Here is a 13,966-nt window from a genome sequence, read left to right on the forward strand (position 1 = left end):
AACCCTTAAATCGCGCTTCTGTTGGCGTGCTGTTGTCGGTGCGCTGTTGTCGGCACGCTTTTGACATCGCGGTTTTAGCGCCGCGGTTTTGTCGGCACGCTTTTGACGTTCGCGGTTATGTCGTGCCACGGCTCAACTCAGCCTCTAACTACCTAAGATTACTGTACAACTTCCAACATGTTAAATAAATCAATATATGGGAAAAAACCTTGCTGGGGAGAAGTGTTTTAAAGGAATGAGGAGAAATGTGCAAGAATAACTCTGGGTCAGAAGATTTATATGATCTGAAGAAAAACCAGCTGAACCATTTTTTAAATTTTACTTTATTTTAACATTATTATCTACTATGATGTTTATGAATTCTATTGTGTTAAGTATTTTACTTTGTTCTTTTTCTCCTTCTTCCTTTATGTCATATTTTGGAATTTATACTGTATGTTATTTGGTTTCTAACTGTAAATAAACCTGCTATCATTTTCATCATCATCATTATCAGGGATGCAATTGTATTCCTTTATTTTGTAATGATTCGCTCCCAGAGGATTCTTTTCTGCATATAGTCTATTTGATCAATGCACAATCCTTGGCTCTAAGTAGCAAAACTCAGACTGATCCTTATGTATGGTTATTGCTTTTCGCTTTGTTGAAGTATCTCCTTGCTTCAACATTGCTGAGGGACACAGAACAGCGTGATGGGTTCTGCCTTCTATACTCAATACTGTCTGTTATCACGTCTTTGATTACCTGCAAAAAAAGACACAAAAATAGCATCAAAACTGTACTAGTAGTGAAAGTAGAATACCCAGCATTGTTATTCATTTATACAAGCATCAGTCACAAACAAAGGATATAATGTTGTTCTTTTTTCCTTTTTTTTCACAAGATAAAGCCTTTAAAAAGTATCTAAATTTGCTGTCATATATGCTCTGCCTGCTTGCAGAGAAATATGTTCCATTAATCTCAATGGAACCGTCCTCTAAAGAAATATAGTGTTTCCCTGAAAATAAGACCGGGTCTTCATTTTTGCTCCAAAAGATGCATTAAAGCTTAATTTCCACTTACGTCTTATTTTTCAGGAAATACGGTACTAAATTGTCTGTCTGGCTGATGATCTTAACTGGGTCTTATTTTTGGGGTAGGGCTTATATTATGAGCATCCTGAAAAATCATGCTAGGGGCGTATTTTCTAGTTGGGTCTTATTTTTGGTGAAACACACAGTGTCTATCAGATTTGCACTGTATAATTTTTACACTAAATGAACAAAAAGATCAATTACATTAAAGAAATGATTTCTGATGGAAATAACGATCCGGTCTCTTTGTGTATATTGTTTATACACACATACATTTCCCATACATGTATTATATAGCACATGAATAATTCAAAGTCTCTTTTTGAGTGTTTGAATGTGAAACACTAGAGAGTCCCAAAGAGTTTATGCACACATCCCAAGCCTGCCTGCATATCTAACTATCTATCTATCTATCTATCTATCTATCTATATCTATCTATCTATCTATCATCTAATCTATCTATCTATCTATCTATCTATCTATCATCATCTATATCTATCTATCTATCTATCTCTCTCTATCTATATATCTATCTCATCTATCTATCATCTATCATCATATCTATCTATCTATCTATCTATCATCTATATCTATCTATCTATCTATCATCTATCTATCTATCTATCTATACTATCTATCTATCATCTATCTATCATCTCTATCTATCTATCTATCATCTATCATCTATCATCTATCTATCATCTATCTATCTATCTATCTATCTATCTATCTATCTATCTATCTATATATCATCTATCTATCTATCTATCTATCTATCTATCTATCTATCTATATCTATCTATCTATCTATCTATCTATCATCTATCTATCTATCTATCTATCTATCTATCTATCTATCTATCTATCATCTATCTATCTATCATCATCATATCTATCTATCTATCTATCTATCTATCTATCTATCTATCTATCTATCATCTATATCTATCTATCTATCTATCTATCTATCTATCTATCTATCTATCTATCTATCTATCTATCTATAAATAAATTGCTGCAATCTTCTTCTTTCTGAAATAAAAAGAGAAAGGCACTTTCTAATGTATACTATGGTACCATTCTCCAGAAAGATGACAGATTTTAGCCATGATCCAAAGTTAATAGCACAATTTCATAAGTGCATAAACGCAGCAGCAGCAAAAAATCTTTAGCATATCTTTCATGCAAGCAAGGGCTGGACTTATTCCCCCAAGGTATGGATAAGAAATATGTGCACTGATCTTGTATATCCTTTGGGGGGTATGTTTCCCTTCTTTTAGACATTATGTGCATAGTTTAACTTCTGGAACTCTATTTTCAGTTAGAATTACTTATGGCTGAGCTAAGGAGATTATATGAAAGGTGAATGCATGCAATAGCGAAGACTTTGATGAAAATATTATCATGAGCAATTGTGATGTATGATTTAATAATGTATGCTTTTTATTTCAATTTTTACGCAGTGTGGTGTTTTTTTAAATGGAGAATGAAATTTAACCGCTAGATGGCATCTTTTAATCATAATATAGCCAACAGTTCCTACTTTTGTAAGAAAAGTAATGTTAGTAATTACTAAACTGTCTAGACAAAAAAAAAACCCACTTCAACTCTATTTTACATATAAAGACTCTGGTTTTGTCCAGGAGCAGAACTATAAACTAAGTTTCCCAGCTTCTCCATTTAATCATTCCTCAATTTCTCAGTTTTGTGTGAAAGAGACCTTCAAATCAACTTCTATCATTCAGAGTCACCTGAAACCATGAGATGGGCAGTATATACATTTAATTAATTAACAAATAGATAAATTTCCATTGCATTGAACATGCATCAACATCTATATAGAATTTCTATGGGAAGGGCGGATGGGTTACAAAATGTTAAAGGTAACAAAAATGTCATTTTCTATGCAAATGAAAGTCGTGCCTTCCTTTTTCTCTTTAATGAAACATTAGCAAATTTTCTATTTTTCCATAAACAAAGTTATGTCTGCATTCTGTAGAAGTAGTTCACCATGCAATTTTGCCCAATATGCATTGATTAGAAGCTCTACTCATTAAAGCATAACAAGTAAATTCATGGCCAGAACTGACCTAAATATGAAAGTGGCCTATTACTTCTAAGGGTTTGGTTCATATCTTAAATCCTAAAATGGATTTCTGAAATTAAGCAATGATGAGAAAGTAAGGTTAGAGTTAGAGCAAGGAAAAACAAGGTGGTTTTATAACTCTACAAACGAAACCTCATCTTAATGGATTAAGTTAGGGAAAGAACCTGGGACGAATAGTTAAGAGATACAGGCAACACAGATATTTGGATATTTATGTTTGCCTATGTAAACAAAATACATTGAGGTCACAATCAAATGATATAAATTATGCAAATTGTATTTGCATGATGGCATCATTAAGCAAATAGCAGAAAGTTGATGTGCTGCCTGAGAAGTCTATTGCATCAGATCTAGTAAAAAAGAGGCTTCATTACATTTGGAATAGTGAACAACTTTAGAAAGCAATCTAAAAAATATTTTGATAACATGCTTGACCATAGTTTTTAGAGCAAATAAGAAAGGAGAAGCACACTGGGTATGATTTTGAAATTTTCTCAAATCCTTAAAGAACAACTCCAGCATGGATTGCATTATATGGGAGGGGCTGAGTGGACCATAGGCATTGCATTCCAAATTGTTGCCAACTACTAAGTCTAACTGCTAACTGCTATTGCTACTCCTCCCCTAGGCAACTGGGCTTTCTTGTTTTTCTTCGAAGACATTTTGCTTCTCGCCCAAGAAGATCGATACAACATCATCTATCTCTTCATAACACCTTCCTTTCAGCAGTTCCAAGGAGGCTCCACACCCATCTGCCTTAGTCAGGTGGCCCTGAGGACTCAGATAAACCTCCAGGTGGTCTCAACGATTATCTAAAAGAATGCAAATGACCAACTTTGTGTGCAAGGAGTATAAATCCTTCCCCGCCATCTAGTCAGAGCTGAAGAAGCTTCTTGGATGAGAAGCAAAGTGCCTTTAAAGAAAAACAAGAAAGTCCAGTTGCTTCTTGAAAAAACAATTTTGGGACAATTATGACTGGATGACTGACAAAAGATACTCCGCCCATAGGAATGCTTAGGGAAATTGCTTTCAGCCTCAAGAGAACTTCAGGCCCAGACCACATAGACAATGTATAGGCTGGTTGGAGACTGTTGGAATTAAGGTCAAACACATTAGAATGAACCAGGTTGAGATGACAATTAGATGTTTCCTCAATGCTAATATTGGGTAATATTGGCCCTAAGAATAGGTCTGCATCATTCTGAAATAGGATCATTCACAGTTTGGGGTGATAGTCATATTCAGAAGGAATCAATAAAAAGAAAATCCAAGGTTTTTTGCCTACTGCTTTTTAGAAGAAAGCAAAGATTTCTTTCAATTAAGAATTAAGATCAATCAATTAAGAATTAAGATCATTCCCATTTACATATATCTTGCTGAACCCCTTTCTGTGAATAAAAAAACAAAAACAAATAAATGCCTCATTTATCTACAGATAGATTTGCAACGAATATAGAAGGATTTTAATATTTAAATAATTCTTTCTTAAACCCTAATCTAGATTACTGAAGCAAATAAAGATATTTTTATATATATACACATACACACACACACACACCACATACATACACACACATTTCTTTGCAAATTATGGTGGAAAATAAGTATTTGTTCAATATCAAAAGTTCATCTCAATACTTTGTTATAATCCTTTGTTGGCAATGACAAAGGTCAAACGTGTCTGTAGTCTTCACAAGGTTGGCACACACTGTTGCTGGTATGTTGGTCCATTCCTCCATGCAGATCTCCTCTAGAGCAGTGATGTGTTGGGGCTGTCGCTGGGCAACATGGACTTTCAACTCCCTCCAAAGGTTTTCCATGGAGTTGAGATCTGGAGACTAGCTAGGCCACTCCAGGACCTTGAAATGCTTCTTACGAAGCCACTCCTTCATTGCCGGGGCGGTGTGTTTGGGATCATTGTCATGCTGAAAGACCCAGCCAAGTTTCATCTTCAATGCCTTTGCTGATGGAAGGAGGTTTGCACTCAAAATCTCATGATACATGGCCCCATTCATTCTTTCCTGTACACTGATCAGTCGTTCTGGTCCCTTTGCAGAGAAACAGCCCAAAACATGATGTTGCCACTCCTGTGCTTCACATAGGTATGGTATTCTTTGGATGCAACTCAGCATTCTCTGTCCTCCAAACACAACGAGTTGTGTTTCTACCAAACAGTTCTACTTTGATTTCATCTGACCATATGACATTCTCCCAGTCCTCTTCTGGATCATCCAAATGCTCTCTAGCAAACTTCAGACGGGGCCGGACATGTACTGGCTTAAGCAGGGGGACATGTCTGGCACTGCAGGATCTGAGTCCCTTGTGGCGTAGTGTGTTACTGATGGTAGCCTTTGTTATGTTGGTTCCAGTTCTCTGCGGGTCATTCACTAGGTCCCCCCGTGTGGTTCTGGGATTTTTGCTCACCGTTCTTGTGATCATTTTGACCCCACGGGGTGAGATCTTGCGTGGAGCCCCAGATCGAGGGAGATTATCAGTGGTCTTGTATGTCTTCCATTTTTCTAATTATTGCTCCCACAGTTGATTTCTTCACACCAAGTTTCTTGCCTATTGCAGATTCAGTCTTCCCAGCCTGGTGCAGGTCTACAATTTTGTTTCTGGTGTCCTTCGACAGCTCTTTGGCCTTCACCATAGTAAAGTTTGGAATGTGACTGTTTGAGGTTGTGTCTTTTCTACTGCTAACTAGTTTAAACAGGTGCCATTAATACAGGTAATGAGTGGAGGACAGAGGAGCCTCTTAAAGAAGAAGTTACAGGTCTGTGAGAGCCAGAAATCTTGCTTGTTTGTAGGTGATCAAATACTTATTTTCCACCATAATTTGCAAATAAATTCTTTCCAAATCAGACAATGTCATTGTCTGGATTTGTTTTCTCATTTCTCATAGTTGAGGTCTACCTATGATGTCAATTACGGTCCTCTCTCATCTTTTTAAGTGGGAGAACTTGCACAATTGGTGGCTGACCAAATACTTTTTTGCCCCACTGTACAACAATTATTCTGCACTCTGTGCTCACTGAATAAAAGAACTGCTTAATTAGATGTAGAAATCATTTCTGCCTACTCATCTACTTTTCCCAACTGCTGAAGAAATAATAGGTATAACTCTCATGCAGGATAAGAATCAATGGAATTCTAAAGCAGAAAGCACTTCAAAACAGCAACAGGAATCTTGGTTTTTTTCCCCAGGCTTCGTTTGCAGAACTCAAGGCAAGAAGTAGGGACAATATGAACATATTTTTTCCTTATCTCCCATAATTGAGGAAATTATTACTTTTGCCCAATAAACCTATGGTTCTGGCATTGCCCAACAGCTTCATTGACCATTTATTGTATTGTCCATTTGTCCATATTTAATAATTTTCTTTTTCCATCCCTTGCTCTTCAAAGAATAATATAGAAACTGAGTGTTTTTTTTATGAGTGGGTTTTCCCCCCCTGATATCAAAATTGGGACCATTATATACAAGTAAGCTATAGCAGCAGGATCACCACAAAGGGCATTGGCTGTGTTATTTAACACACACATTTTTATTTTATGTTATCTGTTATCCCGTTTTCTTTCTGGCTTTGAAAGTGAAAGGGAATTATCTAGAAATTAATAACAATTATCAAGATAAAGGACACTTAAATGGTAGATAATACGAGTCCACTGAATTCAACAGAGCATTTAAAAATTCCCTTGTATATTATACATACCTGTAAGTTGTTAAGGGTATTGAACTCCATCAGATCGTGCAACCTGTTGAAAGCCTCATGGGAATACTGGAAATTGAAGGTGGAGAATGGTGAGTCAGGATCATCAAAAATATCAAAGTCAGCAAATCTTTCTCTTCTTGAGTTTCTCTTGGAACACCTATAATTAGAGAGTGACGTAGGAGATACCTTAAGACCAATAATCAGCAGGTGGGTATAGAATGCATGCAATTGAATTGTTTAATAACTGTAAATTTCCCCTTGTAAGCTCCTCCTCCCCCTTTCAGTCTTTAAATCCCTATGCACGCTGAAAATGCTACTAGGAATAAGCAACCAAAGTCAGTGAAACATTAGTGAATCTTACTGAACCTTTGATACTGTCTGAAATGGAATTTTGGCTTATTGGTTTCAGAATCTTTTTAAGATGCCATACACATTTGCTCCAAAGATCGCAAAGAGATTGAATGAATAACAACTGAAAACCAAGAATACAAAAAAACATCTTTAAAGGTAAAGAAGATCCATTAAATATAATATATTAATCCAGAATCAGTTGCCTGTAGAATTAAGAGCCGAAGTGGCACAGTGGTTAGAGTGCTGTACTGCAGCCGCTTCAGCTGACTGCTATCTGCAGTTCGGCGGTTCAAATCTCACCGGCTCGGGGTTGACTCAGCCTTCCCTCCTTCCGAGGTGGGTGAAATGAGGACCCAGACTGTGGGGCAATATGCTGACTCTGTACACCGCTTAGAGAGGGCTGAAAGCCCTATGAAGCGGTATATAAGTCTAACTGCTATATAAGTCTAAACTGCTTAACTTCTGTGTACAAAGTTTGACAAAGTTGGCATAGACTATACAAGCTTTATGAAAAACTGACCAATATTTTTACGGCTGGATACGATATAGGTAGTCCTTGTCTTACAACCATTTATTCAATGACTGTTTGATTTTCACACTGAGAAATGTTGCCGCATCCCCGTGATCACGTGATCAAAATTCGGGGTGCTTGACAGTTGTACGTATTTATGACAGTTGCAATGTCCTGGACTCATGTCATCATCTTTTCTAACCTTTCCAGCTGGCTTCCGACAAGTAAAGTCAATGGGGGAAACCAGACTCACTGCATTTCCTTAACCATTGTAGTAATTTAACAAACTCTGGCAGAAAAGGTCGTAAACTTAACAACTCACTTGCTTAGCAAAGGAAAATTTGAGTTCAATTATGGTTTTAAGTAGAGGACTACCTGTACAAAATTGGAGTGTGTGTGAAAACCAAAAATAATTGGTTTCGTAGTCACATTGATTGATTGATTGATTACAATTTATATGCCGCCCTTTTCCCTGAAGGGGACTCAGGGCGGCTCACAATTCAATCAGGGAAGGGGGTACAGACGGGGATAAAAAGACGAAACATAACAATACAAAATTTAAAAACACACAACAACCATACCATTCGAGAAGGGGGGCAAAAACTCTTTAGCCCCAGGCCTGTCGGAACAGCCAGATTTTAAAGGCTTTGCGGAAGGCCTGGAGGGGTGAGGGTTTGAATCTCCACGGGAAGCTCGTTCCAGAGGGTCGGAGCAGCCACAGAGAATGCTCTCCTCCGGGTAGTCGCCAGACGGCATTGGCCGGCGGATGGAATTCGGAGGAGGCCTAATCTGTGGGATCTGATCGGTCTATTGGAGGTAATTGGCAGCAGGTGGTCTCTCAAGTACCCGGGCCAATACCATGATGCCATAAGTTATTGGACTTTTTTTTTGCAGAGTTTTTCCTATTGTTTTAAGATTCTTGAGAAGGCGGGATTGTTCTTAAGCTGTTCTTCAAACAGACAAGAAATCCAAATCTAGAGTACAATTGCATTGTTGGCAAAAATGTGACTTTATTTACATTACATTGCCCATCTGATCTAAACAAACTGATAAGCTAAGATATACTTCCTTATATTTGAAATTAATTGTGTCCATTCCTACCTCCCTTTCCCTGTAGTGTCCAAAAGAAAAGACAGAAAAAAGGAGTAAATTCAGTGTTAAAAAATAAAATAAAAGAACATAAATCCATACAGAGCAAGGCTTATCTTTACAAAGAACTGGTTGTCAGATTTATTTTTTGTGGTAACGATGTTTTTCTGGCACTGACCTGGTGCTTTGTAATTTCTGAAGCTGATATTGGCCAAAACAAAATGAATAATCGTGGGACAATCTATTTCAGATGCAGGATTTTTGGGTTTGAAGACGTAGCACTCTTTTAACCCTTCACGATCAAACACATTTGGGTCTATTTTCGGGAAAGGAAGGTTGTTCATTTTGGCCCATTTTTCAGCAAGTAAAATTTCCTGGAAAGAAAGTCACATTGTTTCAAGACACAGACGTCATATAAAGGAACACAAGAAAGGAACAAACTGATACAATCATGCATAATTGAGAGAAAAGAGAATAGTCTTCTATTCTTCTGACTGAACGCTGGAAGATGGAAGGATGCACATCATAACCATCAGAGGTGGGTTCCTACCAGTTCGCACCTATTCGGTAGAACCGGTTCATCAAATCTACTGAACCGGTTAGAAGAGGTTCCACCAGTGGACCCGGAAAGCAGGCCACACCTACAGAAGAGCTTCCAAACTTTTTTGAAACCCACCACTGGTCCGTGGATATGATCATTCTACACTATCATGCTCCTATTTATAAAACTCAGTGCCTCTGTGAAAGGTAAGGATGACTACTGCGTTTGTGGTGCAATCAGAACATTGCGTGTGTTGAAGTTGTTTTAACGCAAACCAAAGATGCCTTTTAAAAAACAAGTTGACATCCTATTCTTATGGATGCCAGTGCTGTGTGTTAGGTAATTTAAGGTGGTTCTGACAAGTGTCGTCGGCATCTTCATATCCGGTCACATGGGCGGCAAGCCCCTCCCATACGGTCACATGGGTGGCAAGCCACTCCCACAAAGGAGGCCACACCCACAGAGTAGGTTCGAAACAATTTTTGAAACCCACCACTGATAACCATCCTCCACCATTCATTTAGAACTGAAGCTTATTGAAGGAGAAGTGAATGTCCTTCAAGAAAAGCAAAGTCCAGTTTGCCTTTTGAAAAAGCCCCTTCAAGCCAACCATGACTCAGATGACTGAGAGTCCCCATAAACATAGTCTTCTAATATTTTATTATTATTTTAAATTATTAATTAAATTTATTTGCCACCCATCTGGTTTTGAAGTGACTCTGTGCGGCTTACAATGTAAAAACATTAAAATCATAAGAAGTAAATATTCCTAACCCAATAAAATGACAAAACAAAATAAAAACTTTATTGCAAAATAACGATTCAGATTTCACATTGCACTAAGTACAATGCGCTAAGTGATAATGTGTAATCCTTTCCATCACATGGATTTCTCAGCTGGGCAAATGTACAAGAACGCATACTGCAACCACATTATTCTATCCAGAGGACAAACAATTGCTTTAGTTCTGTTTTGGAAACTGGAAATCACATACTGGCACCCTTTCTCCTTCGAAACAGAGCTACCCTGTCCGTGCCATTGCAGATTACAAAACATATTCCCATATCTACAAAACCACAAAACCACACAGAAAAGATAGCATGAATACCCACAATCAAGGAATGGATAGATGAAGTTCATAAAAATGCCAAAGCTGATTCAAGTTGGCCAGGCAAAAAATGATAAAGACTCTTTTTAAAGACGTTCAGAGAAGGAAGTGTGGCAGTCAAAATTCTGCATTTTCTTTCTTTTTTCAGTTCTTTTCTTTTTTTATTTCCTATATTTTTTTTCTTTTTCTTATTCTACTGTTCCGTTTTTAGGTCTTTATTGCATTGTAAAATTCTAATCGAAACGTATTTTAGAGAAACAGAACGAACATGCATGGAAAGACATTTGTTAACAACAATTTCATATTCCATCTTGTAGACTTCCTGTTTTTAGGAGCTTATGGTAATTTCTCACTATAGAAAAGCTGGAAATCAAAAATAACATCAATTCTTGCAGCTTGGCAATAACATAAGTTCCTTCAATTAGTATGTCAAAGGAAAGTTGTAAAAGCCAAAATTAAGTAACTGTCATCTTTCACAAATATAGTTGTGAAGACTAGTGTTTAATTTTTTTTAGTGTTTAACACTAGATGAAAAGACAATCATTGTTTTTATTTCTAGTACTTTTTTGAGCTTCTAGTGATTCTTCCCCTTTCAAAGGAAAATTATCAGAAATATAGCTCATATGTGATACCTCTATGTTTGAACCAAATTTAGCCATTTCTGTTCAATACTCATTAAACATGTACATAGCACCAATCTTTGCTGTGAAGAGGCATGAGGAGTGTAAAATACCATAAAAATTGTAGCTTTCTCTTGATTTCAATGTACTTTTCCTCTGGTGAAGGAAATACCCTATTTCCTGCCATAATGATATCACTTATCTTTGCTTCAGTTAAGAGAACATTAAATAGGGAAAATGCAATAAAAATGTAATCTTATTTATTCATTTGACCCCCATTTAATATTTGTACTTTGAATAAGAGTTGGAGAAACAACATTGTAAGATGGCTCTGCTTCAGAACATGACAATTCATCCCATACTTCTTTTTTATTAGTAGAAAATCATGACTGCTTAAATGTTTTATTTGTTAATAAAATATGATCAATGACTAGCAGATATAATGATTTCTTTCTTTCCTCCTCTTTCTTATATTGCTGTGTTTCCCCCAAAAATAAGCCCTTGGCCTTATTTTGGGGAGGTCTTATTATTTTGAGGTGCAGGAGGCAGAAAGTGTGGTCACCTCCTGGCTGCTGCTGTGGTGCATATTTTGGGGCTTATTTAGCACATGCACTCAAAAGCCCAGTTAGGCTTATTATCCGGAGAGGTCTTGATTTTAGGGGGAAAGGCGTAGTAAAAAATAAAAATGCCAATATCTAGTCAGCAGCTGAACCTCTTAATACACTCTTTGGAAACTGAAGAATATCAGATTCTAAATAATGGTCATGTGGTGCAACATTGGATGGCCCTTCAACATCTGTTTGTGATTAGCTGTTGGATAATATAAATGTTAGGCTTTATTGCTTTTTAAGATCCTAATAAATCGGCAGAATTGAGGTGGTACTCTTCAAACGGCAAGAATAATAGAGAGAATCCTATTTCTTCTTCCCTCTGTGTGGAAAATGTGGTGTCCATAAAGTTAGCAAGATGTATAAAGCATAATCCAAGCTTTCGAACAACAAAGTTTGGGGATGTTACTATTCAAAATCCCACATTCCACTTTATCAGTATATTATTACTTTGCCAGTAGCTTTTTGTGAGAAACACTACCCCATGAGTTTGGTATGGTTGCAATTATAAATGTAACACTTAATTGACTATAAAAGAGTGGATCTCTATTAAACAAGAGGGTCATAACATTTCCTGCGTCATTAAGGCAGTTCCTTTAATGTTACAAATTACACTGACACTTACGGCTCAATTTCTATTTTTTCCATGTTTCCCAAAAGCTATGACATTATTCTCAAGTATGTATTGTATGATCAACGTGCCAAATATTCCCCCAAATGTATAATGTTATCACTTTCTGAAATTTTTCCTGGTAGTATTACAAAGTCATATTTACAGCACAATAAATGAATGAGAATTTACTTCTTTCAGTGGGCCAAATAAGTCACAAGCATAGTTTGTATATTCAACAAAATATCTGAACGGTACATTTCCCAAAGGGACCATGGCATGAAATGGCCAGGTTTAGGCAAAACCATTGTTTAAGATATTCTAGTTGGAGCAATTCAAGATGTTGAGTTTCAGTCCACCCACATTTTTCACAGAGGGGAATAATATGTAGGACAGATGAGGCCACGGCATAAAGCAGAGAAATCTGTTTTGTGTTTCACCTCTTTGGACTTATTCCACGGAGGGTGACTTGGCTAAGCTATCCTTGCAGTCATTCCACAGGAGAATAAAAGACTTTGTGCTAGTGGAAATAGCTTCTCTCTAATGCTAGAATAATAATTTCGTGCACACAAAAATAACCCTCCAAATATTATCAAAACTCTTTAGCCAAGGGGAAAATTGTGTCTAGTCCTTAGAACAGATCTAGTTTCCAATCCACACTGTAGCTAAATAACCATAGAAGAGTCCGTTGACAATGATTTAGGTTGATTAGAAAATGCCCAATCAAGGATGCTATCTCCTCCTCAATGTTTACTATTCTTTTTCTTAAATGTAATATCTACATCACAAATATATAATAAATTTATGTTCATTCTATTTATAACTGATCTACCTCTCCTTTTATCCCCTCCCCTCCCTTTTATCCCCTCCCTTCTATGCGGTAGGATTGAGCTGAAGAAGGCTGACTACTTCAGGTTTATGTAGCTCAATGGGAACTCTAATATTGATCTTTCTTGAATCTGCTCCAACCTCTAAGCCACCACTCAGAACTTGTTGGAAGACTTACAAACTTAAAATCTAGAGTGATATATGTTGCCAAGGTGTCAATTCAAGTCCATAACTGCCCTAGATTACTCACCTTAAAAGGAGGGCTAGAATCACTGGGGCGAGCCGAAAAATCAAACGAGATAATAAGATCCACTCCTCGCTGTGGTCTTAAGATAAGTGGATATGGCAAATTAAAAGTAAGTCCACTGTCCACAACATGAATTTTTTTACTCTTTACATCCAGAGGTTCCAATATCCTGTCAAATTCATTGGGATCTAGGAAAAGAGAGGTAACGAGAGCAAGGATTTATGCCGTTTTCCAAAACAAATTCTCATGTTTCAAATTTAAAAAAAACACTTGAAAGTTTTTCTTACGTGCAAGAAAGCTAAGAAATATTGGGATCAGATGTGTGTGTGTAAATTCCGAGAATTCTAAAATTGAATTCACAATTGAATGCACAGGATGCACAATTGAAACCAGAGAGTTTTGTTTTACATTTGATGGGCACACAAAATGATTTAAAAAAAAAACCCATGAGATTCTTTTTTTTATACATGGTAACAGCAGCAAGACTTCTTTATATACAACAATGAAAAGATCCCCAGGCCCTCGGGCGCCCTACCGAAAGAGGCAAAAACCCCCTGA

The 13,966-nt window shown here is 36.9% G+C and overlaps 1 protein-coding gene across 1 annotated transcript in view; it reads right to left on the bottom strand.

Annotated features, from left to right (window-relative positions):
• Nucleotides 1-304: 304 nt before the first annotated feature.
• The window catches only part of PLA2G4A (phospholipase A2 group IVA), a 78,326-nt gene continuing 64,664 nt past the window's right edge, over nucleotides 305-13,966 (bottom strand). The window contains 5 exon segments of the mRNA XM_032226985.1: nucleotides 305-744; nucleotides 6,895-7,022; nucleotides 7,025-7,051; nucleotides 9,024-9,219; nucleotides 13,412-13,596. Of these exon segments, the coding sequence (XP_032082876.1) occupies nucleotides 616-744; nucleotides 6,895-7,022; nucleotides 7,025-7,051; nucleotides 9,024-9,219; nucleotides 13,412-13,596 (665 nt within the window). The 3' untranslated portion in view covers nucleotides 305-615.

The sequence above is a fragment of the Thamnophis elegans genome, chromosome 11 (assembly GCF_009769535.1).
Source record: "Thamnophis elegans isolate rThaEle1 chromosome 11, rThaEle1.pri, whole genome shotgun sequence".
Classification (NCBI taxonomy): domain Eukaryota; kingdom Metazoa; phylum Chordata; class Lepidosauria; order Squamata; family Colubridae; genus Thamnophis; species Thamnophis elegans.